Consider the following 21,441-nt stretch of genomic DNA (forward strand, 5'->3'; position numbering starts at 1 on the left):
TCTCCACCATGGTCACTTCTAATAGTTGTAATAGAATAGCCTTTTTCATTTTCAACTTTCTTACAAAAATGTTTAAAAGTTTTTAAGGCTTCTTTTTTTAAGTTTAAAAATATAACCCAAGAAAATCTTGAAAAATCATCCACAAAAACAAAAGCATAATGTTTACCTCCTAAGCTAGCCGTCCTAGAGAGACCACAAAGATCCATATGGAGAAGTTGTAATGGTTTTGTGGTTGAAGTGTAAATTTTTGGTTTGAAAGAGCTTTTTACTTGTTTTCCAAATTGACAAGCATCAAGAATTTTGTCTTTTTCAAATTTCAAATTCGGTAAACCTTTTACAAAACAATTTTTAGAAATTTTTGAAAGAAAATCCATGTTTACATGTCCAAGTGTTCTATGCCATAACCATGATTCTTCTTTTGAGCTAAGTAAACATTTTTCATTATTTTCCAATTCAATGTTTATAATATAAACATCTTTACTTCGGCTTCCTATAAAAATTACCTCTTTCAATGTAGCATCCTTAATAAGGCATTTGGAAGAATCGAATTTTATGTTATAACCTTTGCCACATAATTGACTAATGCTTAGCAAATTATGTTTAAGATTATCAACGAGTAAAACATTTTCGATAGAGGGGGATGAGTGGTTACCAATGTTTCCAATGCCGATTATTTTACCTTTAGCATTATCTCCAAAAGTCACATGACCTCCATCCTTCTCTTGAAAATTTGATAATAATGATCGTTCACCGATCATATGCTTCGAGCATCCACTATCCAAGAACGATTTACTCTTTATTCTCTTTGGTACCTACAAAGACAAATTAAGTTTTGACTTTTGGTTCCCACACAATTTTGGGTCCTTGATAGTTAGTTTTTGTGAATTCTTATATCCACTTGTATTTGTTCTCAAAGAATAATTTCTTTTTAGTTACACAACTAAAAGCAATATGTCTATTTTTATTACAAAAATTACATGAAATATTTGAAACCTTAACAAACATATTTTTGAGTGATTTTTGTTTTAGAGAGGGTTTATATCCAATTCCTTCTTTATCAAAAACATACTTTTGACTACCGAGCATTAAATCAAAATTTTTCTTACCTCCGGTAAACTTATGGATAATTTGTGTTAAATCATTAACCTTTTCTTTTAAAGAGATGTTTTCTTTTATCAAAAGGTCATGATCAAAACTCACTTTTTGCTTTTCGGAGATTTTCTTAATTTCTTCATTCAAAATAAAGTTTTTCTTTTTAAGAATAGCATGATTTAAAGCAAGTTTTTCAAAATTTTCAAGCATTTCATCATAATAAATTGAAAGCTCATCATAGGAACATACCTTGTCTTCGATTGTCATGAAGCACATATTTGCCACTTCATCTTGATTATCATTCCCATTTCGTATTTCGTAGTTGTTATCATCTCATGTGGCTTTGAGTTCCTTTTTCTTGAAATTTTTCTTTTTGTTTGGACACTCGGTTCTCTTGTGACCCGGCTTTTCACAATCATAGCAAACAATCTTTTTGTTCCTATCTTCCACTTTTTCTTCTTTCTTTTGGAATCTTTGATTATTACGAAAACCTCTCCATTTTTTGACAAGAAGAACCAAATCATCAATTTCTTCATCTCTCATATTTTCATTTGATGTTCCTTCTTCAATTGCCGATTTTAACGCAATTTGTCTTTTAGGAGGCTCCTTTGATTCCTCCCTGCTTTTTCTCGTTTTCTTCTTAGCCTTGGCATTGTTTAGCTCATGGATCATTAATGTGCCGTAGAGCTCCTCCAAAGGATATGTATTTACATCCTTAGTATTCCAATCAACATCCTCAATGGATTCCATTCCTCTAATAAGGACCTAAGCATTTTACTCATATGTTCACTGTTAGTAAATTTATGATCAAAACCTTTAAGACCATTTATAATATCGGTAAAATGAGTAATCATGTTAACAATAGGCTCATTTTGTTTCATAAAGAAATTTTCAAATTCTTTAACTAGCATGTTTATCTTTGTTTCCTTAACTTTACTTGTGCCAACATGAGTAACTTCAAGAGTATGCCAAATATCATATGCCGAATCACATGTACTAATTTGATTAAATTCATTTCTATCAAGTACACAATAAAGTAGATTTTTAGCCTTGGCATTTAATGATAGTTTTCTCTTATCTTCATCATCGTATTCTTCTCTAGATTTGGGGAGCGTTTGGTCTGGTTTACCATCTACTTTAATAGTTTTAGTAGGAGCATATGGACCATATTCTATAACTTCCCAAATATTGTAATCAATAGATTGAACATAAATCATCATCCTAGCCTTCCAATAGTTATAATGTGTACCATTAAAGAAAGGAGGCCGGGTTGTAGAGTGCCCCTCACTATTTTGAAAAACTTGGTTAGCCATAACTCAAGATTGTAGAAAAAAAAAGAGTACCAAGCACTGATACCAATTGAAAGCCCAAGAATAACTAATCAAGAGTGGGGTGAATTGGTTATTTGAAACTTTTTCTAAAATAAACGCAAATTTAAGCAAATAGCTATGAATAAATAAGACAACACAAAAATAATAAGAGGAAGGGAAAGGGGAGTGCAAATAATGTAATAAGGAGGTTCGATCCAATCATGATTTACGTCCCCCGTTACCAAGCTCTCCGTCACGAACAAGTCCTTTTTCACTATCTTTGATTGACTTATGGAGCAATCCAACCCTTACAATGCTTCCGGTGACATGTAATTAAGGAGCACCGATCCTTTTACACCTTGAGCTTTTCGGGACCTCAACTCGACCCACAAGAAAATCAAAGTTACAATTGAAAGGTTTCTCTCTTAACAAATGGTATGAACACAACTAAATATTAAGAGAGAATTAGGCACGAACACTTCAATAAATCACAAAGAATATAGTTCAAGTGTTGTGTGAAAAACTTTTATTGAGATATATGAATTTTCAAAAAGTTACCCACTCAAAAAGTTTTTCAACAAATAAATATTTTGATCTCTTAAAAATTGAAAAACAAAGTAGACAAGATCAATAAATAACTCTCTTAATGTTGTAAAAAGCTTACTTTGAAAGAGGTATAAAGAGGGGTATTTATAGCCATCAATCAAGAGATTCGGACAAGTGATTTGGACGTTCGCTTGTTATCCAAACGATTAACTAGCCGTTTACCAAACAGTTAAAAAATGTGACCATTGAAGACCCTATCCGAACGTCCGGATGGGCCTTTTATTTTCCCATCAAAATTTCCTTTTTCGTGAAAAATTCCTTTAAGGTATTTGAACAGTTTTCTTATATACTTCCTTTTTCGTGAAAAATTCCTTTAAGGTATTTGAACAGTTTTCTTATATACTTCATATAGATAAGTAATTTCATAAATGTTTAATTGTGAAAATCAAATTACTTATCTTTTGAAAATGATTTTTATGCAAGTAAAGCTTGTCATGATAATTTCTGTGCATAAAAATTGTTTGAGCTATAATCGATGCGAAATATTAAAGTGTTTTACATTTACACTTGAATATACAAATGCATCTATAGCTAATGTCTTCAATTTCTTTATCCAATGCAATTTGGTGCGTGAAAGCTCGTTTTCCATTTCCTTGTTCGTAAAATCTTGTGTGTATATCATTTTGCGTCAAGGTTGCATGATTTCCGATCTTTCATGTCATAAATTTACAATAATCACTATCAATCACTTAATTTCAATTTGTTAGAATCAAACACAATTTGCTTGTAATAATCAAAACAAGAAGTCAACCATTAGGTCAACAGCTAGGTGACGGAAATATAGATTCATTAGCTCAACTTAATGGATTTAGCTCTCTAGTATTTATTTTTTATGTTCTGGCTTGGTTCTCTCGTTATCAAGTGAGCAACTAAAACTCTAGAATTGATAAAGTGTGAATTATGGTTGATGTTAAGTTGAGTACTTTTATTATAAGTTGTTAATTGTGATTGGGTCATCAATTTTGAAATTTTAATCTTAAATTAATCTAACTTGAGCCTCTTTTACTCTCAAATTTCAATAAGTGTTTGCTGTTATGTGACTTGAGTCAATTACCATGGCTCCTAAATATGCATTGGGAGCTCAAAAAAGGAAGAAGAAGGAAAGAATAGAGGCATTAATTTCGAAGTCAAACTGGAAATATGGATAAGTACTTCAATGGCAAGAAAAGAAAAGAAAATAAAGGAACACAAGAAAATTTAACGATTGAGAAACAACAGAATCGGAATGATAATGATAATGATAATGTAGATGAATAAGAGAATAAGGAAATGATTGAACCTGTAAATATGGATGAGTCAAAACAGGATGATGAAAATAATGTTCAACATGAAGATTTAAATTAAGAGAATTGATTTTCTTTGAATTTTAATGATCCTGAAAACTGGAAGGATATTTACATTGATCAATAGATAAGGAACTTTTTAGTTGAAATGGGTCCAAAAAGAGTTGATGACATCTTGTTTCCCAGAGATTGTCTAGGTAGACAATTTGAATCATCACAAATGTAAGAAGTTAATGGCAAATAGGCAGACAACTAATAGAAGATAGCTAGTTCATTCAATTTCTTTGGATAAGATCTTCTGTTTTTGCTGCAAGTTATTTAAGATAGAAAAAATGGTTAAAAATATTGGCCAATTGGGTAATGACAGATACAATGATTGACATAATATGTATTGGTGTCTTACACATCACAAAGTGTCTAAGGAGTATATAGGTTGCATAATTAGTTGGATGGAACTGAAAAATAGGCTTCAAACAAAAATATACATTTGATGAAAGCATACAATTGTCCACGAACAAAAAAAGAAAGCATCGGAAACAAGTGTTAACGAGAATAACTATTATTGTGAAAAGGTTTGTTAAAAATACATTGGTGTTTCGAGGAGATTGTAAGCAACTTTATGTTGAGAACAACGGACATTTTTTGCAAATGATAGAAATGGTTGCTGAGTTCAATCCAATAATGGAAGAACACATTCGACATGCTCAAGCACGTGAGATTCAGTATACATATTTGGGTCATAAAATTCAAAATGAATTGATACATATGTTGGCAGGCGAGGTGAGGAGTGCAATTGTCACAAAAGATGCAAAATAGTTTTCGATCATACTTGATTGTACTCCAGATGCAAGTAATGAAGAATAAATGTATCTAGTAATACAATGCGTGGATGATTTGGTAGACTCGTCGATGGTACAAGAATATTGGATTGAATTTTTGAAGGTGGATGATGCATCAGGATTTGAACTTTTCGCTGAGCTTAAAAATGTGTTAAAGAATCTTGAACTTGATATTGATAATATAAGAGGTCAACGGTATGACAATGGAGCTAACATGAGCCGGAGATATAGACGTATACAAAAAATGTTACTTGAAGTAAATCCTAGAGCTTTCTATACTCCATATGGTTATCATAGCCTTAATCTAGCATTATATGATATGTCAAATTATTGTTCGAAAGCTATGTCCTTCTTTGGAGTGATACAGCGAATCTACACATTGTTCTCTTCTTTTCCCAAATGATGAAATTTTTTTAAAGATAAGGTTTAAGGTCTGACACTTAAGCTATTGTCGTAGACACGTTGGGAAAGTCATGTGGAAAGTGTCAAGCCTATAAAAGAACAATCTGTACAAATAAGAAACGCTTTACTTGACTTGGCAAACATTGTTGAAGATCCAAAAGTAAAAAGTAAAGCTGAGTCCTAAGCAATATATGAACTTGAAAATTTTGAGTTCTTGCTTGGCATGGTAATTTGGCATAATTTGTTGCATGCAATCAATATGGTGAGTAAATTTTTTCAAGTTGAAATCATAGATATTAATGAACCCAACAAACTTTTACAAGCACTTATTTTATTTCTCGAAAATTATAGAGAATCTGGGTTTGCCAGTGCCATGGATGAAGCTAAACAAATGGCAAGTGAAATAGGAATTGAAGCTCTATTTCAAGAAAGACGTAGCATTCGAAGAAAGAAACAATTCGATGAAAGTGGCACTGAAGAGGTAACATACTCAACTGAAGAATCTTTTAGAGTTGAGCATTTTTTCTTTATAGTTGATCAAGCTCGATCATCACTTCAAACTCGTTTTGAACAATTTTCACATTATGAAGAGATATTTGGATTTTTGTATAACTTGGATAGATTAAAGAGTATGCAAGTTGACAATTTGTTGAAATCTTGTATGAATTTTGAGCAGTATTTAAAACATAATGGACATTTAAACATTATAGGTGATGATTTGAGTTTAGAGTTGATTGTCTTGAGGTGCTGTTTAACTACTGAAACAAAAAGAGCAATTGATGTGCTACATTACTTGAAGAAAATGAATGGTTATTTTCCGAATACTTGCATTGCTTACAAGATTTTGGGCACCATCCCGATTACAGTTGCATCAGTAGAGAAAGAAGTTTCTCCAAGTTGAAATTGATCAAGTGTTATATTTGATCAACTATGTCACAGCAAATATTGAATGGTTTTGCCATGTCATCAATTGAAAAAGAAATGATTGAACAACTCGACTATAAAAAATTGCTTGATATTTTTGTCTCAAAAATTGTAAGACGAGTTGTATTTAAGTGATCTTTTAGAACGTTATTTGATTATAATCGAAATAAAAAAAAAATTTCGACTTTATGTTAACAAATTCATTTCCTTAAATCTCTTATAAATGAAAAAAATTAATTGCTTGTTATGATTTATGGGCCCGAAATCTGAATTTCGCCTCGGGCCCCACAAAACACAAGTCCGGCCGTGCTAGTAAGGAACAAATGACGAAAATGTAATTATCTTTAATTAATGTACTTTCTTCCAGAATTTAAATAAGTATTGAGTGTGTGTCTCAATTTCAATGTTAAATATGGTTTTATCATCTACTAACCTTGTTTAGATGTCGTGAATTAGGTAAATCGATAATTAGCGTTGTTCTAGAACAGTTGGTAATCGTAGAAAGGCAAACCATGTAAGACAGGCAAGCAAGCAAGCTGGGGGTAAAAGGTTTTGACTTTAGATAATATTTAACTGTTTGACTAATTGAAAATCATTTTCGTTAGCTGAAGGTGGATGAAGCAATTACCAGAACTCGACGACTTTGAAATGAATAGACTTCTATTGTAGAGAAAACCACGTGTTTCTTATTTCTATGAATGAAAGTGAGCAGTGTAAGTATAAGTTATTTTTAAGTAAATTATCATTGAAACTTGTACACTTATGTTATTTTTCTTTAACAAGTTCCTTGTATGCATGTTAGATTTATTTATTTAATAAAAAGTCAGATATGCGCATAATTTTTATAAATGGGTACAATAGTACTAGTAACATTTGTAAATAATCTTTTCCTTGGCTCTACCAAAATAGTTTAAAACATATATGTATTTATGTAAACTTCAATTTTAAGTTTAGCCAAATGTGCAGATCTATATTTATAATTGCGACTTATGAAGTGTCCGATATGATAAAATTGTTAAGAAAATTTCTAATCTTAATCGAATGTTAGACATTCAATTCATGACACTGTCATCCTCAAGTTCAATGTTTCAAACCCATTGCAACCCAAGTTCATATATATAGACGGAACCCTGTCTAGATTAATGGGTATTAAATTCACATGTGCCAAGTGCCTTGTTAAAGGGCATAAAAGATTTAGGAAAAATGATCTAGATAGATAGTAGAGGGCGGATTACCCTTGAAAAAGGGACTTGTGCGATGCGCATGTGAATTCAACCTCTGTTCGGATATAATCCATCCAGAAGGACTTGTTCGAGGTGTCAAGATTTGATTGTTGGACCTTGGTGTTCACATTTCATAAAAGTTAGGAACCTCTGATGCAATTTTTCCAAAAGTTTTGGTTTTTTTAATCAACGGAATCAGAAGCAAGCTATGAAACAACGAAAAACTACAATTTACTTTATTGGTTGAGGATGTACAACTATACCACCTAATTCCTCTTCTTTTCAAGACTTTTTGGAAAGGTCAAAACCCTCAGTTAGCTACCATTTATTGCTAAAATTGAATCAAAATCTCTTAGCTTATCGATTCACCTCACAGTTAATACAGAAATTTCTGAAATATCACTTTTATTAAAAAATTTAAATATTTAATTGCTAAATTCTTCGATGCTAGTTTAGTTAAAATACCAAATACTCCATGAAAAAAAAAAATTTATTCCACAATTTAAAAGGTTAAAACTGTCATAAAAATATATCTATTGTATAATATATGTTATGAACATAATGTAACTTATGCATATAAATTCATTAAAAAAAAAATTGTTTATTTTGCTTTTACCTATTTTATTTTGAACTTCTTGTAATAGTCTTAACATTTTACTGATGCACACAATGGAGACATTGATATATGCTAAGGGGGCGGCGCCAAATCCTATTGACTTCAACCTATTCGTGATCCATATCCTTCTCATCTATAAAAGGCATTCCATCTACGATTTTGGACGTAAAAGTTCGCGTATCTAACGCTTCTTGAAACCATTTTTCTTTTTTTTTGTTTCCTACACTACAAAATCATCAATGGGAAGATCACCATGTTGTGATAAACACGGCCTTAAGAAGGGTCCATGGAGTCCACAGGAAGACATGAAGCTCACTCGTTACATTCAAATGCATGGTCCCGGAAACTGGCGATCTCTTCCAAAAAATGCTGGTACTTATTCGTATGTTGTCTTGATTTATAGACGTTTTTTGGTCCAATGATCAGTTGATATTAATTAAAGATGATCATGTGCAGGGCTTGAAAGATGTGGAAAGAGTTGTCGCCTTCGCTGGACAAATTATCTAAGACCTGATATCAAAAGAGGGAGATTTTCATTTGAAGAAGAAGAAACTATTATCCAACTACATAGTGTTCTTGGCAATAAGTAGGTTTCCTCATTTTTTTTTTTTAATAACAGTTTTAGGAAACTAAAATCTTGTCTATTGTCCATTTCTGTTGTGCATGTATCAGAAAATAGAATCGAAAATCCTGAATTTCTTTTGTTTCATGTCTTAGGTGGTCTACAATTGCAGCTAAGTTGTCTGGAAGAACTGATAATGAAATCAAGAATTACTGGAATACTCGTTTACGAAAACGACTTCTTCGTATGGGGATTGATCCCGTGACTCATGCTCCGCGCCTTGATCTTTTGGACTTATCCTCGTCATTTCTCAACTCCCCTGATCAGCTTAATCTTTCGAACCTACTTCACCTTCAAACACTTCTGAATCCAGAAGCTCTAAGACTTGCTGCAAATCTTCTAACATCAAAGCACCAAACCCCTCAACTCCTATTACAAAAACTTCAAGAAAACCAATTATTGAAAGCTCTGCTGCAAAACCAGGCCCCAACTTTCCAATCTAATCAGTTGGGAAACGCGTTTGATAAACAGATCCGTCCTTTGAATCAATCCATTCTTCCCTATTCTTCAGTGGATCAAACAGATCTCATGCAAAGCGTGCAAGAGAGTTTCCATGCAGCTTCTGAGCAAATTGGGACAGATTTGTTGGAAAACTTGAGTTTTAATTCAGTTCTATCGACGCCTATATCAAGCCCAGCTCCTTTAAATTCAGCCACATCAACACATATTCAAGTAAGCACCGAAGATGAAAACTGCAGTGACTTTTTAAAGTTTGAAATTCCAGAGGGTTTAGATTTTGATGACTTCATGTAAATAGATTTTCTTTCGTTATAGTTAGGACACCAAGATAATGGATCCATCTTATTTGTTTGTGGTACTCTCCATTCAGATTTCAGGTTTTATATGGTTTTTCTTGTTAGTTGGACTCATTTACATATTACAAATATTTTTAATTACTTGTGTGTAGGGCGGATCTAGCACCTGGCGAGCCCCAACAGCCACCCGTGCTGGATCCGTCGGAAGCTCTTTTTTTTTTTTTTGGTTGATGATAGGTGAAAGATTTATGTTATATATCTAATAATTTACCTTTTTTTTAAAATCTCTTGTGGTGTTGTTGGTTGAGGCTTTTATTATCAAATATGAGGTCTTGGGTTCGATTTTTCTTCAAGCATTTTATGGTGCTATTTTCTTGATTCAGCAATTTTTTCCTAAAACTAATGCAAGAGAAGGGATTCGAACCCTTAACCCCACTTTGAGATGATTGAGGCCTTTACCATCATTGCACTTATTGACTTGTAATACTAAGTGTAACAAAATTATATATGTTCAAGTTTAGACTTTAGAGGTTTAGATGCAATTAAAAGGATTCGAACCTTAGACCCTTGTTTGAATCATACAACTCTTAGCCAATATGTCATTTATTGGGTTGAAATCATAATTGTCATAGAAATAATATATATTCATTTTTAGCACAAATAATTGTTATATTAAATTTGAAATATTTTATTGTGACCAACGATAACTAACCGCCCGCCCGTGCTCACTCCAAGTTCTAGATTCACCCCTGTGTGTAGTATGTAGTATGAAATCCTAGACCATGCAACACAAACATAATGGTTGACATGTGCGATGATCGAACACTCACACCTCGAGGGCCGGGTATTATTTTATTCACGCGGGTTCCACGTTCCATGTGAGGGTCGGTCACCCATTTTCGGGCACTTTGGCATTATTCATGATATCCTATTTTCCCAACAACTTCGTTGCAGCTGCAATTGCTTTTGTATAATTCTTCAACAACATCCTCCAATTAAAAATATCTCTCTCTTATTATTTCCACTTTTAGGAACATAAAAATAAAAGACCACGTCTCTTTGGGTTCAAGCGATCAAATGACAGCCCCTAAAGGTTTATATATATCCGGTATCCCTGACCCATTTTAACGTCAAATTTTGTATCATCTAGAATTCTTAGAGACGCTATTTGATTTTTATTTTTTAAATTCAGAAAAAAAAATCTTGTCCATTCTTGATTCAATTTATTTTCCATAATAACCGAAACCATTCCATTTTCAATCTCCCTTTTATTGTAAGCTTAAATTGTATTCCCCTCTTTATTTTTCTTTTCTTTTAACCCATTCTGTCTTTTATAACAAATTTTTATAAAATGTCCCAATTTTCCAAAATAATAACATTTCTTACCTATTGCTTTATTCTTAAATTTAGTCTTATCGCCCCCCTTTCTTCTTGCTAAAAGTTTTAGAGTGATAATTAGATTTATCAAAATTCTGCTCCAGTTTGGGCTCCGTTAAAGATGGATTTTTTTTTGGAGGGGGGGGGGGGGTGTTGAAGCACATACATAATTAATATGAAACAGCAAAATTTTTTTTTTATCATAGTCTGCTAGGTCTTAAGTCAATTTAATAAATCTATTTAAATTTTCTTTCTAGACAACATAAGAATCCCCTTTTTTTCTTTTTCTTTTATATATATAAAAAAAAAACTACTTTAGTAAATAACATTATTAGGTACAATTTTAATCACATACTAAGCTTGAAGTTTTATCCATAATTTTGCAGCTATTTTAGTATCACCAATGGTTCTCATGACATTTTCAGAAAATATTACTCCATACAATTTCTTCAAGTTAAATTCTATTGCTAAAATTTATGTCAGCAATTGTCTAAGGAAAAAGCCCCTTGGACGGGGAAAACTGCCAGGGTGTAGTTACATGGAATTTGGTAGCCCTTGATTTTGTGAGCGTGTGTGTTTTATTTATTTATTATTATTATTTTTATTTATTTTTTTATTTGCAACTTCCAGTGAAAAACTGTCATGTGCTTTCTCCGGGGGAAAAAAAATCCTTTCATTGAGCTTGTATGTATAGCAAGGTTGATTATCCAAGGCTCTATTTATTTTTATTTTTTTTAAACTTTTATTAATAAATCCTTACTTGTGGCGAAGGAATACTGCAGTTACATAAGATAAATTTCACCATCAAGATCATAATAAACCAAACTCCTTGTAATCTAAAATAACATTGCAAGATTTAAAGTCAAACTGGAAGGAGAAAAACCACGAGTATTGGGAATGCCCATTTTATTCATACGCACAGCTTCTCTAACTGATGATGGGATTGTGATAAAGTCCATCTAGATCTATGAATCACAAGATGCTCTCACATTTCAAATATCCAAGCTCTGATACCATTGAAATGTCCAAAAACAAACAAACAAACACTCGATTAATCTTAAGAAACTTAAAGTGCATAGATGTAAAATTGCAAAAAAATGAAACAAGAACTCAAGGATTTTTCGGGAGGAAATACCTCTTGATAGCCTAAATAAAAGGTAGGTTTGCAAGATTAGACCAAAAAATATAACCATTTGAAAAATAGCCTTTTAACAATTATCTTTTCAAAAATACCCCTCATTGAGAAATTGCAACCAAAGCCACTACAATGTATAAAAACCTTCAATTAGATCCTCAAAGAAATATAGAAAAAAAAATATTTGATAAAATTAACCCCAAATATTATACAAAATTTTATTGACCTAAAAAACGCAACAGAAAATGAAATAAATTATTTAGAAGAAGATCTGAAAGGATTCTTTACAGAATATTTAGATCCAAAACTAAAAAATAAAAATGTTTCTATAGATAATAATACAATCAAAACAGAAAATGATATATATAAACTAATTCTTAACTTGAGAAGAAGAATCAAAGAATTAAATATAATTATTGAAGAAAAAAGTATTAATAGAAAATAGTGAATTTTATAAATTCTATTGTGATATTTTAAATACTTACGAAGATTTTAATTGACTCAAAAATCTTAACCTTTCTGCTGCACACTCCGACAAAATGATATCAGAGCCATGTTACGAACCAAAAATAATGATGAATATAGTAGATTAAGAAAATATAATTGAAGAATTTTTGAAAAAAGATGAAAAACATAAAAAAAATAATTATCCCTATTTACCTAAAAACACCACAAATGAAAATTTTGGGGATATACATAAAAGATTAGAAAATCTAGGACATAATCTACAAGTAGGAAACACTCTTTTAGATAAAAGTTTTAAAGGAAAAGATATGATTATAATTAATCCACCTCAAAATTTTAGGATATCACAAAAAGAAAATAATAAAGGGAAAAAATATGAAGAAAAATAATATATGATTACAGATGTAGAAGAACTAGAACAAAAATTCTTAGAATCTACAGGAGAAGAGTATGAAGAATATAAAAAATAGTTAAAAGAATTAACTGAAAAAATGGAAAATACAAAGATGAATACTAATCCATCTTCAAGTCAGAATATAAAAGTAGAATTCAGTAGTGATGAAAAACAAGATTATCCTTATGGCACTACAATACCACTTAAGGATGGTATTAACCAATATAGAAAACCACAGAAAAGATACACTGAAAATATAAGAAAACAGTCTATAAAAGAAATAAACCCAATGAAATCTTATAATGAACTAATCCATACAACAGGGATATGGTTAGATTTAGATTGTATAGATAAAAATAAAACTATTGAAACATGGATGAAAAGTACAGATTTAGCAATACAATTTAATAAATGGGAAACATATACAGCTTTTAGATTTATAGAACATACATTCAGAGGAATTACTTCTGAATGGTGGAGAAAATTACCAGAAACTATTAAAGGAAGGGTAAAGTATGGAGCAAGTAGGACTGAAATATTAGATAATAGAAATTCTTTAAATGAACAAAATATTCAGGAGATATTAAAAAGATTTGAAAAAATCTTAAGAACAGAATTCTTAGGAGATATGTATACTTCTAATAATGAAAAAAGAAAACAAGATGAATATAATCAAGGAATGATAGCAATGGAAAATTTAAAGATATGTGATATGTGTGAACTAAAAAGATACACATGTAAATTCGAAAAAATATACTATATATTAAACTAAGGAGATTATCAGAAAAATAAACCTATATTAAGATCTTATTTTACTAAGTTACCATTCCCATGGGGAATTAAGTTATTAAAAGAATATGAAAAATTACTACCTCTAGGAGAAGAGGAAGGAGTAGAAATAAATAGTCTTGAAAGTAGAATTGAATTTACAAAAAGAATGATAGGCATATGGTGTAGAGAGGCTTTAGAAAATAAAAAGGCATATAAAATAAGAAAGAATTCATTATGTTGTTATAAAGATAATGGCCAAATTGAACAATTTGGATGTCATAAGAAGAAATATAAACTATATAAAAAATATAAAAGAAAATTTAAAAACTACAAAAACTTCAAGAAAAGGAATTTTAAACCGCATAAAAAATATTTCAAGAAAAGAAATTGGAATAAGAAATTTAAACCAAGAAACATGAAAAAATGTAGATGTTTTATTTGTAATGAAGAAGGACACATTGCCCTTCAATATCCTAAAAAGAAAGATAGACAAAATATAAAAACTCTTAGAATTTATGAAAAATTCCAAGAAGATAGTGATATAGAACCAATTGAATATTTTGAAGATCTAAGTAGTGAATGCTGTATCATTTATGAATTAGATACATCCTCATCAGAAGAAGATTATGAGGAGATAGTATATATGAAACAGGAGATATAACAATCAGAGATAGAAATAGAGACAATTGAAGAAGTTGAAGATTCTATAAAAGGTATAAATCAAGAGATTACCTTTGATATTAAAAATACACAGGAATTACTAAGAAAATACTAGATCTACAGGAAAATGATGTATTCCATCAAGGATTGTTAGGAATTCTACCAAGAGTAAATAAAACAATTGTAAGTATGAATTATAAAGAAATGTCTATCAACATAGAAGATATTATAGGAAAAGCAAGAATTCCTATAATTACAAAAGAATGGGTAAAACAAAAATTATCCAAAATTCCAGAGAAAGTAAGAAATAAATTGAAATGTATTGAATTAGGAGGAGTCCAGATAATGGTAAAAGGATTCTTTAGAGAAGGTATGAATATACCAATAGAAATCTACTGTATGGACAATAGAATCTTACAAGATCCTATAGATGCTCTATTAGGAATAGTTGTAGGAAACTTAGTCTATCAAAAGATAATATTTACAGTAAAACCAAATTATGCAATATCATTAAATGATGAAAATATTGACCAAAGTTTTAATCTATACTATAGAATTGGAAACTTGAAAATGTTACGAAGAAATAAGGCTATTAGTATAAGCATAAAATCAATTTTTACTTTTAGTACTAGCCATCATAACAATCTAAGGAAGATAACTGATAATATTATCATACATAAAGATTTTGAGAAATTAGCACAATATATACCTCCTAGGAAATACCAAGAACATGAAGTCACTATACCAGAACAAATAATGCTTGATTTCCACAAACAAGCTAGAGAAATTAATTCTGAAGGAAAATTAATAAGAAGAAATAGTGTTAGCTTAGAAGGAGACAATCTTATTGCAAGATTTCCCTCAAGACAAGACTCTAGAATAAGCAGACTTAAGAATTTAAGTATTGTTGAACCATCAAGTTCGCAATATTACATTAAAACAAGATATGTAAATCAAGAAGGATACAAGAAGAATCTTCTTGTCCTCATAAATACTGGAGCAAATAAAAGTCATGTAAATGCTAAATTTGTTAGTCATTTAATAGACTTTGAAATACCAGAACCATATATATTTAAAGATTATTTCCTACTGGAGCAAATAAAAGTCATGTAAATGCTAAATTTGTTAGTCATTTAATAGACTTTGAAATACCAGAACCATATATATTTAAAGATTATTTCCTACTGGAGCAAATAAAAGTCATGTAAATGCTAAATTTGTTAGTCATTTAATAGACTTTGAAATACCAGAACCATATATATTTAAAGATTATTTAGGAAATAATCTTGAAATAAGAAAATATGTTAAGTTCCCTCTTATACTTGTAGGAGAGGATCAGAAAGAATATACTAAAAAAATAATTCTATATAAAGATAAATTATATGGAGTAGATCGTTCACCTATTCTACTAGGAATGAACTTTCTTGAGAAATATAGTCCTTATAAAATCTGCCAAGGATATTTAAAAATAACAGTTGCTGATAACTCAATCATCATATCAAGGATAGATGAAAATATTAAATCATTGTTATCATGGAAAGAGTAATAAGTACTAACCCCATGAGTCCATATATTGAAATTATACTTAATATAAAAAGCTATTGTAGAATTAAATTTCATACTTACTTAGATACAGGAAGTACAATAAGTTTATGATTACCAAATGTACTACCATCTAAATACAGGACATACAATTCAAAGAAGATAGTCACCGCTACAACAGCAGGTGGAAATAAGGTAATATATAGCAAATATGCTACGCAAGTACCTTTTCTAATTTCCTTTAGAGAAGTATTTGTTGATATAATATACATGTCAACCACAATTGGATGTGATATTTTATTAGGACAAATTTTCTATTAAAATACGCACTATTTACATGATATATTGATAAGTATATGTTCACAATACCTTATGCACATAAAATAGTTACACCAAAAATAAATAAAGCTGTTACGATAACATATATTGATATAAACCATCAGAGTTCCTCAACCCAGCGTGGTGGATGTTGGAGTACAGAAAAATTTAAATCAGTTACAGTCTTAAAAATGACAACAGAAAATAGATTAGAAAAATTGAAAAAAGAAATTTCTAAAACATTCTGAAAATCCGTTAGAAAAATGGAATACTGATAAAATAAAGGCAAAGATAGAATTAACTAATCCAGACACTATTGTTAGAGTTAAACCCATGAACTATAGTGTTGATGATAAAAAAGAATTCAAAGACTAGATAAAAGAATTGCTAGAAGCCAAGTTAATTAGGCCTAGTAAAAGCCCACATAGTAGCCCAACATTTATGGTTAGAAAATATAGTGAGATAAAAAGAGGAAAAGCCAGAATGGTGATAAATTACAAGAAATTAAATGAAGTTACTAAATTTGATGGATACTACTTGCCAAATAAGGACACCCTTATTAAACAAGTACAGAACAAAAAGATATTTTCAAAATTTGATTGTAAGTCAGGGTTTTGGCATATCATGCTTACAGAAGAAAGTAAACCACTAACTGCATTTAGTACCTCCAATCCTTTAGGACAATACAAATGGAATGTAATGCCATTTGGGTTGAAAAATGCACCACAAATATTCCAAAGGAGAATGGATGAGGTAATCAAACCAATTACTCATTTCTGTATTGCATATGTAGATGATTTACTTATTCATTCAAATAATATTGATGAACATATTGAATATCTTGAGAAATTTTGTTATATTATGAAAAAAACATAGTATTACACTTTCTCAAACGAAAGCTAAGATAGCTAGAACAGAGATAGAATTTTTAGGATTATTTATAAAAGAAGGAGAATTGCAATTACAATCTCATATTGGAGAAAAACTTCAAAAATTTTCGGAAAAAATTAAAGATACAAAACAATTACAAAGCTTCCTTGATATATTAAATTATGTTGAAGGATTCATTGAAAATTGTGCCAAATTAAAAAATTATTTTCTTCCAAAATTGAGAAAAAATATTATGTGGTCTTGGGAAGAACAAGATTGTGAAAATATAAGGAAAGTTAAAAAAGAGTTAAAAGTATTACCCAAATTTGTAATACCACAAGAAGAAGATTTTTTTATCCTTGTAAATGATGCTTCAGATCATTACTGGGGAGCAGTGTTAAAGGTGAAAAAGAATCATAAAGAATATAAATGTGAAAAATATTGTTCTTGTCCTGAGATACTTGCAGGTTATAGATCAGGAACATTCAAAGAAGTATAAACAAGATACGAGACGAATAGAAAAGAACTCATTGCTGTGAAAAGAGGAGTTCAGAAATATGAGGATTATCTATTACCAAAGAAGTTCTTGATTAGAATTGATAATACTCAAATTAAAGTATTTTTGAAAAATAATGTTGATCCATCTATTACCAATAGATATATTATTAGAATGCAAATTTGGTTCTCATATTTCAAATTTGATATTGAATATATAAAAGGTAAAACTAACTTTCTTCTTGATTATCTTAGCAGGAATGGAGCTGGAACAATTAAGGACGAAAGTCCAAATACTTGAGATAAAAGTTTCCTATTTGGAAACACAAATTCAAAATATCCAAGATAGCTTTCGAGGAAAAAATATAGCCTTTAAAGCAGAAGTTACTTGTACCAAGTCTAGTATCCCTTTGCAGGGACTTGTGAATACTAGCGCTCTCCCCAAGGATAAAGGGAAAGAAAAGAAGGTAATAGAAACCCTTTTACATGGAAAAGTTGAACCTATTACTGGTAATAAAGATATTCAAGATATCAAAAGAGAAGGTAGCTCTTCACAGAGCCAAACTCAATCTAAACTTTCTATTGAAAGGATAGATCCAAAAGATATTGTCAAGATATGCCATGAAACAAAAATTCCCAGAAAAGATAACTATGAAGAAATAACACTCTTTATTGTTATTTTTAATATTTTATCAGATTGGTATCTGGAGATTGGAAAGTGGATGAAGATTCTCCACTATTCAAAATACAACAAGATAAATTTTTATCCAAAAGCACCAGCCAATTGGGTTCGAAATTGTTTTGAAATAGGAAATATACTTTGTATATATCCTAGCAAAGATCTTAAAGAGATAGCTCAGCTTCCAGCCAACATTAAGAAAGTTGTTAAAAGATATACTGAAATCGTCAAGACAACAAATATATATATCAGATTCCATTCAGCAACCATGGAATGGGATACCGTTCTTGAATATATGCATCCATCGTTCCATGTGATAAAAATGGAACTTACAAATCAACATTTTTTACCAACCAATCAAAAGGTTGTTAAAAATGGATATCAAGATATTCTAAATATGATACCCTACAGAAGAGCAAAAGGGTACAAAAAGATATTTGAACATGTAACTCAGATAATCACTGAGAAAGAAAAAATATGGGTTTATCCATTTGAAGATCATATTATCTATTCCAATGCAAGGATGGCCATCAAGGAAGAAGATATTTGTTATCTCGACCATTTATTATCTGCAATTATTTCCAACCAAGTGCATGGATCAGAAGATATGGCTAAAGAATTATGCAAATTACTTTGGAATTACAGTGATCACCATTGTGAATACTGTGTAGTTGAAGATATGAGCCAAGCATCCCTTAATGCTGAAGAATTCCCCGCAGAATTTTTTGAATCAAAAATGGAAAAGTGATGATGACTGAAGTAGCCCTTTATCACTACTTTAATAAAGAAATTTATTAAAAAAAAACGGTGGCTACTAAAAGACAGAAGATAGTGAAAAAGTCTCCATAAATTGTGACTACCCACCAATTGTTACAAAGTGGCAGACAAACTCAAAAGATAAGGCATCTAATTTCAAAAGGAGAGGTCCACTTGCAAGAAGATAATGGAAAAATTCTGTGAAGATAAGATGGCCTAACTACCCAACAAAGGAAGGTGGAAAACACCTTTCAAGATAAGATTCCCAAAGGCTTCTATAAAAGGAGGCAAGGAGGAAGAAGGAAGACATCTCGAAATAGCTTTTCTCTAAAACACGCAGAGGAAACACATCTTAGATAGATCTTTTGTAACTATATACACCACTTGTATTTAGAAAAATATTAGATAGTTTGAAGATAGTAAAGCGTGTAATAAGGTAATCACTTATGGAGTTCTAAACTTCATAAGGTGAGTACCAAAGGTATGTAAATATAGTTTGTAAGCATGTACAATTTCAGTTTATGAATATCTAAGTAAAGTTTGTTATGTTCAACAAAGTTTTCATGAAAGGATTTCGTTAAGTTTCTCATGATTCCTCGGCAGTACAGATAGAGATTTTAAAAGATTTTCAAAACTTTGATTTTGAGTGGATGTTAGCCATGCCAAAGTACCCGTCTTTGATAAATGGTTTAGGGGAAAAAGGCAGTTTTCTAACAAAAATTTGTAGCACCTTGTGTGTGAGTTATCTTTTAAAATTTCATTCCAAGTAGGAACTTAATTCTGAAAAGAGTCTGGATAGAGGTGAAAACAGAGACTCTGGATACTGTGAGATAGCGTCTGTGGCAATACGGCTAGTTCTCTAGAATGAGAAATGCAACCTTAATTGAAAAGCCTTTTGCGGAAGCAGTTGTGGACCCAAATGATTTTAAAAACATTTTAAATCCTTGCTTGATTCAGAAAATTGATTAAGTACATGCAAAGCATCTATAAGAGCATACTGGAGGGAAAGCCTGTTTATTTCCACTTAATTACTGTAAGTTATTTACTTATTTTTACATGCTTATGTTTTAATTATTCTAATGAACAATTCACAAACATCCACATCCACCAATGATAATAATCTCATTATTTTTAGATGAAAAAGATGTTTCATTTTTACTTAAATTAGACGAAAAATCTGATGATATATTTCCTGTTGGTAAAGAAAAAATTGAAGAAATATATAGAGATATAAATTATAATTGTAGAAATAATATAGAATTTGATTCTGTAGGAACTAGTAGATAAATAAGAAAGGTAGAAGATATCATAACTAAACATAGAAATATACAAGAAGAAATTTCAGAAGGATTAGTTCGAGAATATATAATCAAGAAAGGCCAACCTATAATCTTTGAAGAACTATTTAGATACAAAGAATATTTAAAGGTGTTCGAAAGATTAAAAAATATAGATATAGGTCCTGATTGATAAAATTTTAAAGATATAAGATACATCTTACAAATAATTTTAGTAAGGGCAAAAGAGTATTTTTGATAAAAGAGGCCATTGTGGAAAAAGAGAACAATTTTCCAACCTTTCTAAAAATTACCCCGATTTTTTGGAGCACCATAGATTTAGTTAACGCTTTTAGTATCTAATCCCCTATTAGCATCCACAAGTAGATAACACTCATTTGCATCATAATAGTCCAAAACAGCAGCCAAGGTTACAAAAGGTCAAGCCATAGCAGTCTTTTCTTTTTCAAAGTTCTAAACAAAATCGAGTTACTGTTCACCAAGAATACATCAAATCACACCCAAGCCTAGTCGGAATATTAAAGCACGAGGAATAAATTTTTCCTCTATTGATTTCACGAAGAATCAAACCAAAAATCATAGTAGGAGTAGAAGATTTGAGTTTCTCGAATGAGATTTGAGAGAGATGAAGAAACCGTAAAATGAAGAGGTGTTTTTTTATTTTTTTTCCCAATCAAAATCGCCGGAATATAACCAAGTGAAGGAACCAGAAGCCAAATGAAGCAATCCAAAAGCTAGATCCAAACAGCCAGCCATCAGCCATTTGTCATCTTCGGTTTAAGGCACCTCACTAGTAAAGTTGCATTTCAATAACACGTTTTTAGGCGTATTTGGGAGCACACGTACACGTGCTGTACACCATACATGACGGATACAAGTAAATCATTTTGAGTTTTCATCAATCTGATGGTTCTCGCCCAAGTGTTGTCTATAAGACTTTCTGTCAAAAAAGACCATGCAGTGGGCTTCTTCGCTAAGCGAAGGACACATAGCTGTACTACTGAACACC

At 30.8% G+C, this 21,441-nt stretch overlaps 2 protein-coding genes across 2 annotated transcripts in view; both read left to right on the forward strand.

Moving 5' to 3' along the window:
• The window catches only part of LOC111396435, an 11,898-nt gene extending 5,327 nt beyond the window's left edge, over window positions 1–6,571 (forward strand). Inside the window, exon 2 of the mRNA XM_023022873.1 lies at window positions 5,884–6,571. Within this exon, the coding sequence (XP_022878641.1) occupies window positions 5,906–6,433 (528 nt within the window). The 5' untranslated portion in view covers window positions 5,884–5,905 and the 3' untranslated portion in view covers window positions 6,434–6,571. The remainder of the gene's footprint in view (window positions 1–5,883) is intronic.
• Window positions 6,572–8,425: 1,854 nt separating this feature from the next.
• Window positions 8,426–9,909, forward strand: LOC111395382 (transcription factor MYB41-like). Its single transcript, XM_023021354.1, has 3 exons — window positions 8,426–8,667; window positions 8,752–8,881; window positions 9,013–9,909. Exons 1-3 carry the CDS (start codon window positions 8,535–8,537, stop codon window positions 9,668–9,670), a joined length of 921 nt encoding a protein of 306 aa, XP_022877122.1. The 5' UTR covers window positions 8,426–8,534; the 3' UTR covers window positions 9,671–9,909.
• Window positions 9,910–21,441: the final 11,532 nt, after the last annotated feature.

This window comes from Olea europaea, chromosome 6 (assembly GCF_002742605.1).
Source record: "Olea europaea var. sylvestris chromosome 6, O_europaea_v1, whole genome shotgun sequence".
NCBI classification, from domain to species: domain Eukaryota; kingdom Viridiplantae; phylum Streptophyta; class Magnoliopsida; order Lamiales; family Oleaceae; genus Olea; species Olea europaea.